The following is an 18,028-nucleotide window of genomic DNA, read 5'->3' as shown; positions in this document are numbered from 1 at the left end:
GTATATTAACAAAATCCTATAAGTGTGAAAGTACAGTTCTCCCTGCCATCAGCTTAAGAAAAGTCCTTCCTAAGCTTTTTTTGCCCATTATGCAGTTATGGGCTATGCTGTCTCTTATCTGACTGTTCCCTAGACAGCATCATTTTGCCTATTCTCCCAAAGACATTTTACTATATTATTGCAGTTAATAATAGGAGGCCCCCACTTAACAATCCATGTGGTCTTCATTTAACAATGGCAACTGGAATTGCCAGAATTGGCGTCACTAAATGGCATGATCATGTGATGCTTTACAACCATGTTGCTTACTGATGGAGTTCCCAGTTCCAATTGCCATTGTAACCTGAGGATTATCTGTAGTCACATCAAATCTGTTATGAAAATATAACAGCACTTAAAACGTAATGCAGAAGCTATGTTTGAATTTTAATACCAAAAGATGAAAAAGAGCAAGATATAGATAGAAGAGGGAAAGAAACACAAGAAATAGGTAAGAAGCACAAGTAGTAAAGTTAAAACCAGAGATTTACGTAGATAAATGTGACAACCTGTGACATATGATGACCTAACCCATTGATTTCCATGGTTGATCTGACTGGTCGCACTAGCTTGTCAGGTGTCCCCTTTCTTCCTCATCATTCCATGTGTCCCTCACAAAGATACGTACTTAGTGGAATGGGATGTCAACGACAGATAGGATTGGTATGTCATTCTTCTTCATATTATTACCTATATTTACAACCGTCATACTGTTCTCTTTACTGGCAAGCAAATTATGCAAACATAAATGGTTTAAATCATCTTCTTGGTTGTCTAGAACAGTGGTTCCCAAAGTGGGCGCTATTGCCCCCTGGGGGGCGGTGAGATGGCTTAGGGGGGCGGTAAGAGGCCAGGGGGGCGGCAGGGGGGCAGTAAGAGGCAAGGGGGGCAGCAAAGGAGTGCTGGAGGTGGCCTCTAGCGAGCTATTCAGAACAAGTTTGCTCATTCACCCCCGCCCATCCAGAAGCTGCTCGATCGCTCGCTTCCCCCGCCCATCTGCACTATGCTAGCCCTGCCCACTCACTGATTGGCTGGCTCACCAATCGCCCCGCCCGCCTCTAAGAGCCCTATCTAAACCCAGTTAACTTTTTTTCTGCTTGGCTTTCTATAGATAGGGCTCTTAGAGGTGGGCGGGACGATTGGTGAGCCAGCCAATCAGTGAGAGCAGGGCTAGCATAGTGCGGACAGGCGGGGGGAGCGAGTGATCAAAGGGAGGCCATTTCGCCTCCCTTCGCTCCCACTTTGTCTTGATGAGGTTGCTGCAGCTGCGGGCGTGGACGGACGGAGGAAGCCAGAGTGGTGGGGAAGCCCGAGGGGGCGGGCAAGCGAGCAAGAGAGCTGCCTGATCCTCCATTGCTCACCCACTCGCCTGCCCGGGCTACCTCTGTCCGTCCGTGCCCGAAAGTTGCAGTGACCTCATCAAGACAAAGTGGGAGGCGAAGGGGCCTCGGTGCCCTGCCTGATCCTCCTTCGCTCGCTCGCTATTTTGCCTGCATGGGGTGCCTCGGCGGAAGCCCTTTACTGGCGGCCAGACCTCCCCTCCCTGGGGCGACAGCACATCCATGATCACCGTCCCAGTAACGCTGCGGCCGCTCGGCCTGCGAAGAGAGGGAGGGAGTAAGAGTGAAGGGTGAGGGAGAGCAGCAGGGGCTCTCTGCAGGGGCTCTGTATTCCCCTCACCACCGGAGCCTTCCCAGAGGAGGTGGGGCTGGGGAATGTGGGGCAGGGAGGCGCTGTCTGGGGTGGAACTAGATGACCTCTGGGGGTACCAACCAGCCCTTCTGACTCTGGAGACCAGAAGCAAGCAAACACACACACACACACACACACACAGAGCAAAAGTGTCTGGTTTTGAATATAATCCTCCCTAGTGCTTGGGGAAAAAATAAGAGGAACATTTGGATATACATTTTGAATTAACTTGGAAAGAAAATTGCTAAAATCACTTTTAGCTGTGTTCTGCATTAAGAATTCATGCAGTAGCATTTCTTGTTGAATTAGCAGAGTAATATTTATAACAGCCAGCTAAGATAGCTTTATCTGTCTTATAATGTGCGTGGGTAGAGGACTTAGGCATACGTGCAATGTTTGCCTGTGATTATATAATAAATTCACAGCTTATACATTTGAATTAGATGTTATTCAATTCATGTTTAACCTATACTTGATATACTTGTATTCAATACATAAGGTGTTAATTATGTCAATGGAAGAGATAGGAAACTGCATTAGTGATATATATGTCAATGCATTGATTTGTACTAAAAATGTTTAGTTTAAAGAAGTTATAAGGAATCACAAATATGAGTGTGGAAAATGTAATGTAGTTGTGGATGACCCTTTGCATGAGTTGTATTGGGAAAAATAAATAATAATAATAATAATAATAATAATAATAATAATAATAATAATAAATGATTCCCCAAAGAGGTAAAAGGCTACATTTTGCTAGAGTTATTCTTCCAAACTGTTGAGGAAGGGGATTGGACTCCATTGTCTATATTTCCCTTTCCATCTCCATGGTTCTTCAGTGAAAATTATAACCCAAGAACATATAGATCTGCTAAAATGTTCCCATTCTCACTTTCCATATTGGGAATCCCTAGGTACCATGCAATAATCTCATCAAATAATTCAAGCAAATGTTGGTGACATTGAACTGAAGCCAAAGTTCAAGAAATTGTACCAAGAGTTTTAGTTACAGAAAGAAATTTCTGATCGCTATCCTGCACTATGGACAGTGGTTAAGAAGCTCCTTGTTGCATTTCCAACATCATATTTGGTGGAATGTGGCTTCAGTGTGGTCCCCAAGCAAAGAAAATGATTCCAGATTACTGAATGTGGTGATTTAAGATTCCTGCTAAGTGACTTAAAACCAGACATTGGGAAACTGGTATCACTTCATCAAGCCCATCCATCACATTAAGAATTTACTGAACAGTGAAGTAGTTACTAAATTTTGCTAAGTTTACTAAGTTACTAGTTACTAAGGTTCTTGATAAATGACTATCAGACTTTGAAAACCTGGTATCACTGGATCATGTTCAACAATTTTGTTGAATTAACTAACTACAAAGATTTTTAAATTGGATTTTGAATAAATGTGCAATTAATTGTTACAGTTTTGAATTTTACTGTTACTATCTTTATTCCTTCATGCAAACCACCCAGTCACATGACTCCCCCAGCCACGCCCATCAAGCCACGCCCACAGAACCGGTCGTAAAAAAAATTGAATTCCACCACTGGGGGGGGGGGGCACTGAGGATCAGTTTGTAGCACCAAGGGGGCGGTGGACTGAAAAAGTTTGGGAACCACTGGTCTAGAAGCTCAGTATATTGGGAATTTCCATAATCCTTTCAATACCTTTGATTTCAGTTATTAATGGCCTCAATGGTGAACAAAGGCTTCAAGACAGACTATCATAGTAGTGTTGATATACATTCGGTAGATATTTTGAACTTTAATAGACAAAATGTATCTTTTTTTTGCTTGTCCTTTCAGGTACAGAGACTATCGTGATCCCCCTCATTCTCCAGTGCCCTATGGTTACACACTACAGTTCTGGCATGTCTTAGCTGCACGGTTGGCATTTATTATTGTTTTTGAGGTAAGTTTCAGTTTTGCAGCCTTCCAAATGTAAAACTTAAAAATGATTGAACTGCAGAGGTGGTATTCAGCAGGTTCTGACCAGTTCTGGAGAACTGATAGAGAAACTTTTGAGTAGTTCATAGAACCGGCAATACCACCTCTGGCTGGCCCCACCCCCATCTGTTCTCTGTCTCCTGAGTCCCAGCTGATTGGGAGGAAATGGAGATTTTGCAGTTACTTTCCCCTGGAGTGGGGAAGGAATGGAGATTTTACAGTATCCTTCCCCTGCCACACCCACCAAGCCACGCCACGCCCACCAAGCCATGCCTACAGAACCGGTAGTAAATTTTTTTGAAACCCACCACTGTTGAACTGCCACTTGGTTGTTCAGTGTCAAGGTATAAAATGCTGATACTATTAACACTGGGTATAATAAATTCTGGTTTCCCAATAGTGGCCTGTGCTCAATTTTTTTCTCTTCCAATATCTATTGAAAGGTTTTTTACAACACTATTCATATAAATTCACAGTATAAGATCTTCCTATGTGAATCTATTAATTCAAAATAGCTGTTGTTTGTATGTAGGATGGCTCATAGTACCAGGGACGTACAGATATTTCACTAAATGTAAACGTATTAAAATTTAATTTAAATAGTACTAAAAATTAAAAAAAAAATTCTTAAATGTATCTGGATTTTTTCCTCCTCCTATCTATTTCTTTATTGTATTGAACTAAATACACTGACACTTGCAATTTGAGTACAATAAGAAATAGATACCATTAGTTGTTCTTGGTCTCTTTGGGATGTGAGGATGTTAATAGAAATGAAGTGATTCTTTAAAAAAAGGAAATACAGAAATATAAAGAGTGTGTGGAGACAACTGTATTTTTCCCATTACACTTATTAATAATAAAGATTACTGTAAGTGTTCATGTTTTTATGCTAGTAAACTCACTTGCTGTTAAAACTTTCTTTACAGCACCTTGTGTTTTGTATAAAACACTTGATTTCCTATTTAATCCCAGATCTTCCTAAAGATCTAAGGGATCGTATGAGAAGAGAAAAATATCTCATTCAGGAAATGATGTATGAAGCCGAACTTGAGCGCCTCCAGAAAGAACAAAAAGAGAAGAAGAAAAATGGAAAATCTTACTACAAGGAATGGCCATAACTAATGGAGTGAGCATTTCTAAATACAGGTGTAAAGTAAATTCTCAAATAGACTGTAATTTTTCAAATAAATCAAAGTTCAGATGAGTATTTTATGAGGACATTGAACGGGGGTACTGAACACAAATCAGTAACCTGCATATTTTCCACAGTTAATGTATTTTCATTACAGTATAACATACTTATATCCAGCTATGGATAGGATTTAGCAATATATTTTTCAGAGCTGTGCAAAGCATCCATAGAAGGCAGTTGATGTTCCTTGAAGCATTAAAGTGGCTCTATTCTGCAAAAGGATAAGCATACTAAAGGTAATCCTTTTTTAAAAAAGAGAATGCTTCATTTAGCAACTATCCAAAGTTATAATGGAAAAAGTAACTTTATAAACAATCCTTGCATTTATGACATTTGCAGGTCTGTAAAGTACAGGAATGCTGAAATATAAGCAATGTTGTAGTTTAACTTACCAATTGCTTTGCGCTTAACTACCGATCGGTTGGTGCCAATTGTGATTACTAAACAAGAGTTACCTGTACTTTGAAGACTTTTTACTGGCTGCTTGTCCACCATGTGTGCATGCCCAGGCCACACTTCTGCTGGATATGCAGGCACACACACAGTTAGCCATTTAAAATATTTGAAACAGTAGTTGTGTTTCTTCCAGAGGAAGTGGATTCTTTAATATTTCAAGAATGTATTTTCACCAACATTACTTCATGTGGCTCCTGGATAATTTATAGATATTAGCATTTCTCTTCTCTTTCTTTGACTTATATGTCATCTTTCTGCCAATATGTTTTGGGTCTGGAAATAATGACCAACTCTCCTGCTTGCTGTATATGCATGGATCTCCTCTTCCAAAGATAGAGAGGAAGAGGGGAATGGTATGCATACTCAGTAGTATCTGATACCTACCTCCAAGATATTTATTTGCAATCTGATTATGTCTCCTAGACTGCAAAAAAAAAGCTAGAAGAAAAAAACTAGAGAAATATATATTGCAAGGACTATCCAGTTTTAAATTAAATTGAAACTTATTTTTTAGCATTCTAGTAACCATAGTACAATCATAGTACAATTTTAAGGATTCAGGATTAATTACTGTAATATACACTTAATATAGAAAAGGCATATGCACCCTAATAATTTAACTGGAAAAGGAAGGTGGAAATAAAAACTATTAACGCATAAAACTTTCAATGACAGCTCAGCTGATTTTTGTTTATGTTGTGTAGAGCTGGGAAGGATTAAATTTTTTATTGTTTAAATTCTTGTGAAAAACAAAGATTCTATGAATGGGAGCCCCCCAGAAAAAGAAAGAGCAACTCTTTTTTTCCATATTGATACTGCTCAAGCCTGGAGACAAGTGATATATATTCAAGATTCACTTCATATTAGGGACACAATGCAGTATTCTGACAATCTAAAATAATGTTTGGATATTGTGTTTTTCATATCTGCACATAGCAGATCTATACTCTTTTCCTTTTTTTATTTCCTTAAGAACCCTGTTTTCTGGAAAGTGGAAATGATGCAATGTCAATTCATGGGCAATTTTAAAACAGCAAATGGGGCAAAACATTTCCAGGAGTTTATTATTTGGAATAATGGGGCAGCCTGCATATGATTACTTTTGAATCTTAAAAAAAAAGTCTAACATACAAACAAACAAATAAACCTAATGGATACACTCTGGATCATTTTTCAGCCTGATTGCTCTTTTCTGTGTTATGTTTCATCTGACATATTTGAGTTTGAAAATAGAAATATATATAATATTACCACTGATTAATGTAATATATATTAGCAAAGCATATTATAGTAGCATTTTTTACTGTTATGTACATTACACATACTCTTTGCATTGCGATTTTTCAACGGAAATGCTATATATCATTGATGAATATGTACTATATATATTGTTTATTTGTAAATACCAAAAAATAACATGAAAATCAATTTTACACACTTATAGAATACCATTATCATAAAACTATATTTAGCATTCCTACAATTATATAATAAATTTTAAAACCTGTTATGAATTAATTTTTTGCTTTTATGTTTATTTTTCAAAGAATAAAAACATATTTTATGAAAGTCTATGATTTTGTCTTTTAAAAATATTACTCATTTAAATCCACATTATATTGAGAAATTGGTTGTTCCCAAAATTATAAGGTACCCATTCTCTGGCACCTTAAAAAGTTCCCCAAGTGAGCACAAAACCACAGTGTTTTCCTGTGTAGAATGTTAGCACACACCTATCTCCTAGAAGAATGAAATATTCTAGGAAATATTTAAAAGGCAGAATATTTCCCCTAAAAAAGAAATAAAAATCTTAAGGGACACAGAAACTCAGCCCCAGCAGATATTTTGGTGCCAACTTATCTACAAAACAAAAGACCTCCAACTCCAGGGTGGCAAGATTAGCCCTCACTCAAGAACCAAACCAGGACAAAGCCATTAAGCCATAACAGGAATTGCCCAAAGCCCCTTCATTAAATGACCCAGCAAGATTCAACCAAGCCTGGGACTCAAGACAACCTACAAAGTTACCACTTATGGCCCCATGGAAGTCTGACAACCAATCAGAATACTTGCCCTGCAATCTGATGGTCATTCCAGCATGTCTTTCCAGTGTGAATCTTCCAGGCTTTGTTAGTGTCGTTTCTCTTGGTGATTTTAAAAAAAAACTTAATTGCAATAGTTATTGACAGATTTATGGTACTTTATTTTTCTCCTATTAATTTCCTTGTGTACTATTTATAAGAATGGTATATGATGTTTACTATTCCTTTTCTAAATTGTATTTTATTGATTATATGATCTTACAATTTTGCTATGCAGGATGATTGAAAAGATATTGAGTCTTCAGTCTTTTAGTCTTTATCCAGCTGAAAATATTTCTAGTGGATGACCCTTTCCATTCCCAAGCAGTAAAAACAGCTTGAAGAAGCTTTCTCCCAGGTGATTAGCCCATCTCAAAGGAAGACAGTTAACTGTGAGTTGCTACTTTGAAGTGCTCCAGTGAAATATCCTGTATCAGCCATGGCTTTTCCCTGTTTAAAAAGAATTAGTAATAAAAGGCATTCTTTGGAAATTATCGCTTCAAGTACTAGTTGTTAGTTTGTGCATCAATATTTAATTTAGAAATTGCAGAATAGCTGCCAAAGAATGAGAATATCAAGGGAGATGCCAGGCTAGCAACAGACCCTTAATAAAATTTATTCAGAAATACATCCAACAGCACCAGGGGATCCTTCCTCAGTCTGCCTTGGTGAGTCCAAGTGGGAAGGGCTGCCTTCAGAATTAGGGCCATAAGGAAGTTGGGATTGCCAGGCAGATTTTAACAGATTTTCCCTGCCCTTTGGATTGCTCACCCCAGCACTGAGATGATTAACAAGAAGGAACTTGTGTTTACATTCATTGGAAAGGAAGAAATAATAATCAAGGTAATATGGAATTCACATTAAAAGAAAGTGATAAGGCTGGTTGTTTGCCTATTATACACTCATGAGGCAAAACCTATCAGCTATTAACTTATTAAGGTCAAGGCAGAGATCTTATTAATTTCAGGCAACAGTGGCAACTGTAGGAAACAATTAATTAAGGTCACGGAGTAGAGCTTATTAACTTGCCATTAGCACTTATTAGGGAAATGTTGCACTGCAGAGAAAAGTTCCTTAGGAAATTGGAAGAAAATGTCTCAGGCACAGGATACAAGTTCTCTGAAACAGAAACTGCACAAACCTAGTGGAGAAGAGTGAGTGGATCTCTTCAGTGCTTACCCTCTGAAGACACTAATACAAAGTAACCAGTCCTCCAAAAGGATCATTTGCCCTCTTAACTGCATACTTCCTACTTTTAAAAGTTCAGTAGACTCAGTTCTATTGGTTACTGACTGAGTTAACCCATGCATGACGGCTGTCTCCACCTGCCTCGAGAAGGGGCGTATCAGGTAAGAACCAACAACCCATTCTCAAAAAGTGGAAAGGGTTCTAAGTATTTACAGGTGAAACTCAAAAAATTAGAATATCGTGCAAAAGTTCATTTATTTCAGTAATGCAACTTAAAAGGTGAAACTAATATATGAGATAGACTTATTACATGCAAAACAAGATAGTTCAAGCCGTGATTTGTCATAATTGTGATGATTATGGCTTACAGCTCATGAAAACCCCAAATCCATAATGTCAGAAAATTAGAATATTACATGCAATCATTAAAACAAGGATTGTACATAGAACAATATCGGATCTCTGAAAAGTATAAGCATGCATATGTACTCAGTACTTGGTTTGGGCCCCTTTTGCAGCAATTACTGCCTCAATGCGGCATGGCATGGAAGCTATCAGCCTGTGGTACTGCTGAGGTGTTATGGAAGACCAGGATGCTTCAATAGCGGCCTTCAGCTCTTCTGCATTGTTCGGTCTCATGTCTCTCATCTTTCTCTTGGCAATGCTCCATAGATTCTCTATGGGTTCAGGTCAGGCGAGTTTGCTAGCCAATCAAGCACAGTAATCCCATGGTCATTGAACCAGGTTTTGGTGCTTTTGGCGTTGTGGGCAGGTGCCAAGTCCTGCTGGAAAATGAAATCAGCATCCCCATAAAGCTCGTCTGCGGAAGGAAGCATGAAGTGCTCCAAAATCTCCTGGTAGACGGCTCCGTTGACCCTGGACTTAATGAAGCACAGTGCACCAACACCAGAATATGACATGGCTCCCCAAATCAACACAGACTGTGGAAACTTCACACTGGACTTCTAGCATCTTGCAGTGTGTGCCTCTCCATTCTTCCTCCATACTCTGGGTCCTTGGTTTCCAAATGAGATGCAAAAGTTGCTCTCATCAGAAAAGAGGACTTTGGACCACCGAGCAACAGACCAGGTCTGTTTTTCTTTAGTCCAGGTAAGACGCTTCTGACGTTGTTTGTTGTTCAGGAGCGGCTTGACAAGAGGAATACGACATTTGAAGCCCATGTCCAGGATCCGTCTGTTTGTGGTGGCTCTTGATGCACTGACTCCAGCCTCAGTCCACTCCTTGTGAAAGTCCCCAACACTTTTGAATGGCCTTTTCCTGACAATCCTCTCCAGGCTGCGGTCATCTCTGTTGCTTGTACACCTTTTTCTTCCACACTTTTCCCTTCCACATAACTTTCTATTAATGTGCTTTGATACAGCACTTTGGGAACATCCAACTTCTTTTGAGGCTTTCCCTCCTTATGGAGGGTGTCAATAATGGTTTTTGTTGTATTCCTCGACTTACGACCGGGGATTCCCCTGCCTGACAGCCAGCAACAGCCAAGCCATGCCTGATTGGCTAAGATGCGGCTTGGCTGAAGAGCGGGCTGTTTCTCTCTCCTCATTGGTTTCCCTGCTTGACACCTCCGTATAAATAGCTATCAAGCAGGGGAACAGCGCTTCTCTCCTGTATTGCTGTTACTGCTTGTTGCAATAAATCTTTGGAAGTTTACCTCAGCTCGTTCATCGCCCACTATTCTATAGTTTTCTGCACAACTGTCAGGTCAGCAGTCTTTCCCATGATTGTGATTCCTACTGAACCAGACTGAGAGACCATTTAAAGGCTCAGGAACCCTTTGCAGGTGTTATGGCTTAATTAGCTGATTAGAGTGGGACACTTTGAGCCTAGAATATTGCACCTTTTCACTATGTTCTAATTTTCTGAGATTGTGAATTTGGGGTTTTCAAGAGCTGTAAGCCATAATCATCACAATTATGACAAATCACAGCTTGAACTATCTTGCTTTACATGTAATGAGTCTATCTCATATATTAGTTTCACCTTTTAAATTGCATTACTGAATTAAATGAACTTTTGCACAATATTCTAATATTTCAAGTTTCACCGGTATTAACTTGTTAAAAATGAAAAACAGATGAAAATGTTCCTCAGTTTTGATATTTCAAGAGAATATCACTGAGTAAAACCAAAGATTGCTACATGTTCTACATTACTGTATTCCATGGGTTTCATTTACAGAAGTTTTTTTTTAATAGAAATGCTCTTCTTTTCTGTTTTGTCTTCTGAATCAGCCTTGTTCAGGAGCAATCTGTAATGCAAATTAAAAACAACACAACCTTTATTCAAAGGAAACTTTGTTTCTTTACCAAGGCCACATCATTATTTATTTATCAATTTGATTTATGTGGCTGCCCATCTTACAAACTGAGATTCTGATCAGCTAATAAAATACTAAAACCAAAAGCAAAATTGATAATGAAAAAATAGCAGGAAACAGATGTAAAGTAACTGAGAACAATTCTGTTTGTACAACTTCCATCATTACAACGAAGCCCAATACTCAAATGAAAAGTCAATTCTTCAAGAACTTATAGAAGTCAAATAAGGTTCTAGCATTTAAAATATCTGGATAGAATATGTAGCATTTCAGATTTGATTCCAAATATATCAAGGTATATAAAAGCAGAAATATAGTACTTTTCTGGAACTACTATGCTTTTCTTGAGCTGAGGCCGAACTCTGCAAGCACCCTGTGATCCCAGGGAAAAAATTATGACATCTACTTCTGTCTGTTGCTGTCAATTGCTATGATTTCATTGCTTTGTTCATCAAATCGTCTTACTGAAATCAAATCTGCACAGCTCTATTAATATATACTCTTAAATTCCACTGAAACAAGTAAGGTTGGAGATTTGGGTATTCTCCAAATACCTAAAATCCACTGGCTCTAATTCATTGTGATCTAATTGTAAAAAGGTTATTTAAATTGCCTTGTGATCTGATCATGAAGTTCAGTAGAGTGATATAGTTTAGATAAGCATCTTGAATCTGACACCTATATATTTAGTAAACATTACCCAGTCACTGATAATTAATACTTGGAAAAAAGATACTGAACTGCCCTGTAATTTCAATTTGTACCAGAAATCTAATATCAAACTTTGAAATTTAAAGCTACAAATATTCTATTAGCATACTATCTAACTGGAAATAGGTACATCGATAGCACTTTTAAACTATACTTACAAATTTGTCTTTCCAGTACTGAATATTCATCATAAAATCCATTTTCGTAAACAGAAGTCTGTGGTCTATCTCTTTATTTAAACTGTTACACACTGATAATCAATATAGTAGTTTTCACCAAGTCCTCTGTTCCGGCGGGAATAGTATTCAAATCTGATTGGTCGAAGGGTCTGACAGCTCTCTATAAAAGGGCTGCTGCCAGAAAGAGTCTTTGCTGGATTGTACATAGTTGTCACTTAATAAAGAGCTGTTGCTACTAAAACCTGAGTCTGCCTCATCCATTCACCCGATCTAACACTGGCGACGAAGGTGGGATTGGAAGGCAATTAGGCACCAAAAAGAGAGGAAGCAATCCAGCAAATCAATCCAGCCCAGAGCGAAGCACAGCAGAGAGCAGCCATCTTAAAGCGGCTAATCCGCTTGCCAGAACAAGATGATGACGCATGCCCCACCAGCTCTGAACAACCCAGCCACTGAGCACTGGGACTCCTACATGATGAGGTACGAATGCTTCCTCGAAGCCAATCACCTCCTGGGTCTGTCCGATGGCTGGAAAAAATAAATGTTCCTGAGCTACTGCGGACCAGAAGTGTTTGAGACAGTAAAATATTTGTCTGAACCAATGCCACTCCATTCGGTCGCTTGGTTGATCCTACAACAGACACTGCGGACACACTAAGCTCCCAGACCATCTAAATACGTGTGGAGGAATGAATTCAACCTCCGCAAGCAGAAGGAAGGTGAAAAAATCAATATGTTGCCGCATTTTGGAAGGCTGCAGCCTACTACAAGTTCAGAGACTTAGACAAACTCTTGCTAGACCAAATTATATGTGGTGTTTGGGACATTAGTTACAGAGGAGGTTGCTTGCCAAGACCAACTTCACTCTACAGATGAAGCCAGGGCTACCGAGTCCTTGACCAAGTCAATGGAAACCCTACAGAGACAGAGCAGCCCAAAGAGCTCGCGCAAAACTACAGGGGTGCATCATGAGACTACAGAGCAAGAAGCCTCAGACAGCGATGATGACATCTATCACATGCGCACTGACAAAAAAGAATTGGCGTGGAAATTTGAAACATGTTTCCCGCCTTGCACCAGCTGTGGAGGCAACAACCAGAGATCAGCTTGCCGTTTCCAGGACACCATCTGCCAGCGCTGTGAACAAAAGGGGCACATCACCCGAGTCTGCAGGAGCGAATTCCCTGCAACACCCAGACAACCAAGAAGCCAACCTGCATGCCCAAAACCGCAGAGACAAGGGACATGGCAACCATGACCAAAGCAGCCAAGGCCAGAACCCGGAGTAACATTCCAGACTACTATCGGCCAAGCCTGCACGATGCGGGCCAAAAAGCTGAAAGTCACAATCCTCCTCGAGGGGTCTCCATGCTCCATGGAGATTGACACAGGGTCATCCCTGACCATTATGTCCTGGGCTACGCTCAAGAAGGCTGTCCCCAATTTGAGGAGGCACAAGCTGAGGGTTCCAGACCTACACCTGAGCGACTACCAGGGAAACTGAATCCAGGTTCTTGGACAGGGCACTTTCCGAGTGCAATTCAAATCTTTCAATGGACTGCTTCCTGTGACAGTAGTCGGTGGAGCCTTGCAGAGCCTCCTAGGCTTAGACTGGTTTGAATCCCTGGGCCTTGGAGTGACCGGAATCAACGCCATTCGCGACGAAAGCACTGAAGAACTCCTTAAGGAGTTCGAGGACATCTTCGGCACTGGTCTAGGTAAGTATGTTAGGACCCCAATCTCATTTAATTTGGACCCCAACTAGCCCCTATTAGGCTAAAACCCAGGAGAGTCCCTTTCGCTTTCCGCTCCAAAATCGATCTTGAATTGGACAAATTAATTGGCCAGTGAATCCTAGAGCCAGTAGATCACTCACGCTGGGAGACTCCTATAGTGACCACGGTCAAGCCGGATGGGTCAGTCCGCATCTGCGCAGACTATAAGTGCACAATAAATAAAGCTTTACAACAAAGTGCTTATCCTGTGCCCATTGTACAGCACTTACTACATTCGCTAGGCACCAGAAAAGTTTTCACTAAATTAGACATGGTGCAGGCATAGGAACAGTTACCTGTAGATGGCTCTACGGCAGAGGCCCAAACCATTGTGATGCATAGGGGTGCCTTTAAATGCACCTGGCTACAATTCGGTGTTAGTATCGCCCCTGGACTGTTCCAAAGCATCATGAAACAGCTTTTGCCGGGGATATCAGGAATCGTCCCCTATTTTGACGACATTTTGGTATCAGCTGCAAATAAGGAGCAACTTTTCAAACAACTTAGGGCTGTTATGACCAGAATTAGTGAAAAAGGTCTCTGCCTTAAAAAAAAGAAATGTCAAATTAATGTGCCAATGGTTGAATTCCTAGGGTACCTCATTGATGGCTCTGGGATTCACCCCACAAACAAAAAAATTAAGGTAGTTCAGGACGCCCCTACACCTTGCAATCAGACCGAGCTCCAGGCGTTCCTTGGACTCCTTAACTTCTACAGTGTCTTTCTCAAACAGATAGCCAGGGTTGTGAGCCTTGCATCAGCTCCTCAGCAAAAATACAACATGGACCTGGGGCAGAGCTGAAGATACCGCATTTGCCATGGTGAAAAAACTGTTGTGAGCATACACGTTCCTGATCCAGTACAACCAAACCTTGCCACTTGTGCTGACTTGTGACGCTTCATCATTTGACGTCGGGGCCGTCCTCAGCCACCGCATGCCAAATGGAACTGAGGCGCCCATCACCTATTATTCAAGGACCCTGTCAGCTGCCGAGTGGAACTACAGCCAACTGGACCATGAGGCTCTGGCTGTGGTAGCTGGCATAAAACAGTTCTATGAGTACTTTTATGGCCGTGATTTTGAAATCATCACGGACCATAAATCACTCTTGGGTTTTCTGACTGGGAACCGGCCCACCCCTGCTTTGCTGTCGCCATGGATAACCCATTGGACTATTTTCTTCGTGACCTACAGCTACCGCCTCATTCATCAGCCTGGCACAACATTGGGACACACTTACGCCCTCAGCCAGTGCCCTCTACCAGAATTGCTTGCTGATCCGACCCCTGAGATGCCAATCCTACTTATAGACTGCCTTGAGGCTGGTCCTGTCTTCTCCAGTGAGGTCGCCCACCACTCAGCAAAAGACTCTTAGACAGGTTTTGAACTGGGGGTGGAGGGGGGGCCCAAGGGGCCAGTTGGGCCAGAGTTTAAAATGTTTTTTGCAAAAAGGGACGAACTGTCTGTTGTAAATGGATGTTTGCCGGGTCGTTGTTCCAACCAAACTGCAAGTTGCAGTATTAGAAGCTTTGCATGTGGGGCATCCAGGAATTATCCGGATGAAATCTTTGGCTAGGAGTTATGTGTGGTCCATTAACATGGATAGGGAGATTGAGGAATGGGTGGATACCTGCACACCGTGCCAGGAGTCCAGACCAGCTCCCCCAGAGGCACCCGCTAAGGAGTGGGAGTGACCTCAAGCACCATGGTCTAGGGTGCACATTGACTTTGCCAGCCTAGTTCATGGCCAAGTATTCATGGTAGTTGTGGACTCCTACTTGAAATGGTTTGAGATAGTCCTCATGACCACTACCACAGCAGAAGCAGTAATCAAGGCACTACGGAGACCTTTCTCCACCCACGGCCTGCCCGATGTCTTGGTCTCGGACAAGGGCCCCAATTTATGGCCATGCAATTTGAAACCTTCTTAGCATCGCAGGAAATCAGGCATGCCCTGGCCACTCCATTCCAGCCGGCCAGTAATGGACAGGTGGAGAGAATGGTGCAATCTGCTAAAGAAGCTCTATCTAGAATGGGGGCGGGAGATTGGCAAACACGGGTTGATCAATTTGTCCTTATTCAGCATATCATGCCAAGTGCTACCACCAGGAGAAGCCACTCTGAGCTTCTAATGGATCGCTGGCTAAGATCGCCCTTAGACCGGCTACACCCAAACTACTCTGCTGCAACGCCCCCAGATTCAACCCACAAAATTAGACACTTTAGCATAGGGGATCATGTTTATGCCCACAACTATGTGGGGGGGGGCTCTGGATTCTTGCGACAGTTACAGGCATTACCGGACCTCGCTCGTATCAATTGGAGCTCGAGGACGGTTGAACTTGGAGACAGCATATTGACCAACTCCATGGCTACCTCTCTCAATCCAACCTTAGGCAACCAGAGGTAACTCCTGCATGAGTTAGCCAAAGCCCTACTCAAAAGGAGCACAAATTCACTCCTTCCACAGACGTCTCAAGCCCGAAGGTACCAGGGTATTTATCTGATGAGGTTGCAGGGCTGCAGCAAGTTCCTAGCGAACCGGCTCCAGAAACTCCAGCTGCGCCCTGTGGAAAGTTCCAGGAGCTTCCACCAGGCGAAATCAGGGAGACAACAGGTCCATCCGACCTGACCGAAGATCCAGCACCGACTGAACTGCACAGGTCTGGGCGAGCCACCAGAAAGCCCGCCTACCTGCGTGACTACATCACAAGCTGGATGAACCCAACTAAGAGGGGAGGGGTGTTACATATTGACAATCAGTATAGTAGTTTCCACCAAGGTCCTCTGTTCCGGCGGGAACAGTATTCAAATCTGATTGGTCAAAGGGTCTGACAGCTGCCTATAAAAGGGCTACTGCCAGACAGAGTCTTTGCTGGATTGTACATAGCTGTCACTTAATAAACAGCTGTTTGTTGCTGAAGCCTGAGTCTGCCTCATCCATTCACCCGATCTAACATAAACCTCCTAAAAGAAAGTTTAATAATATAAACCAAAATTCTTTTAAGCACTGACTATAATGAGCTCTCTATCATTTTAAACATTCCAAACATAACATGCTGAAACAAAAATGAAAGTTGGAAATGTTTTTGGAAGTAATGCCGTACAAAATAGACACTTTACCCCTGGGATTTGTTTCTAGTTGCCAAACATGCTATCTTGGCATTAGCAGATAATAGTCTGCCACACATCTGCTAATGCCAAATTTGGACTTTTGAGGAAATGATTATGGAAAAAAGGAAATAAGTTTCATTAGGCTTTTAATTGTTTAAATTAAAAAAATAGTTTAAACTTTTTATTTTAACAGTGTTAGCCATCTTAAGTACATGTTCCTACTTAAAGTTGATTTATAAATCACATAAATCAGCAATTACTAATTTGCATCTTAGTCAAGATAATTGATAAATAGCTTTTTTATACTATATAAGAATTCATAATTTTGTGTTACAATATCACTGATATAATACAAACATCAGAAAAGATTGCAAGATAATTTTTAATAAACTGGATGTGAATTTCCATAAATATAAATTAGATAGAATTACCTGTTAATAAACATAATTGTTCCCACAATAAATGTAATCAAAGCACCTAATGTGCTGAAATATACTGAATACCGGTACTCTTAAAGATTTTATCTGAAAAGAAAAAAAGTTTAGTATTTCCTGTTCTGTTAATTAGAGATCACTTAAAACAAACCACAAATTTAAACTGCTTTAGGATAATAAATATATTAATGTGGCTTCCCTACTCAGAACTAAACATATTTGATAGAACCATTTTTAACAAAGAAAAAATCACTCCTATTCTGTTTATATTGTGCCGTATGACCAATGCAGCAGCTCATACCTGAAGGCAAAAAATATTCTACAGAACCCACAGGGTTGAATGAATTTCCAATGAAGACTTGAAGAAACATTGGTTTAAAAAGAAAAAAGCTTTTTCCTCACCTGGCTGAGAGATAAGCTAATTATCTTCTTGATGGTGAGCTGCCCATAAGGTGGGTGCCTATATCAAAGTTATAAATAAATAAAAGCATTAGGACATATTAATAAGAGAGCTCTTTGCCAAAAAAAAATCACCTCTGTTTGATTCAAAGATCCAGATTGCAATCTTGGGTGAATATTAACAGTTGCAATCATGTAACAAGCTGGTATAATTCTAGATTTTCTAGCAGGCTGATATGAACATACTGTTTATGAATCCATGCACCTACATAGGGAGATGTACATTTGATAAATTTTCTGCAGAGTGGCAGGCTCATAAAATATCATTGATTTATCAAATAACACTTGGTAATAAAGTAATTTCTCATTTTGTCCAGCCCAAAGATTATCTATAAGAAGATTCTGATCCTCTCCGGGAATCTTGTAAACCAGGAAGTTGCATGTGGAAAAGACACACACAGTGGCATCCA

The 18,028-nt window shown here is 40.6% G+C and overlaps 1 protein-coding gene across 1 annotated transcript in view; it reads left to right on the top strand.

Moving 5' to 3' along the window:
* ANO4 (anoctamin 4) overlaps positions 1-6,837 on the top strand; it is a gene marked incomplete at its 5' end in the record, with an annotated part of 98,332 nt that extends 91,495 nt beyond the window's left edge. Inside the window, 2 exons of the mRNA XM_081958708.1 lie at positions 3,544-3,649; positions 4,614-6,837. Coding sequence (XP_081814834.1) covers positions 3,544-3,649; positions 4,614-4,805 — 298 coding nt within the window. The 3' untranslated portion in view covers positions 4,806-6,837. The remainder of the gene's footprint in view (positions 1-3,543; positions 3,650-4,613) is intronic.
* Positions 6,838-18,028: the final 11,191 nt, after the last annotated feature.

The sequence above is a fragment of the Natrix helvetica genome (genome assembly GCF_964273705.1).
Source record: "Natrix helvetica genome assembly, chromosome: 6".
Taxonomy (NCBI): Eukaryota; Metazoa; Chordata; class Lepidosauria; order Squamata; family Natricidae; genus Natrix; species Natrix helvetica.
This window is presented reverse-complemented; position numbering and strand designations above follow the sequence as displayed.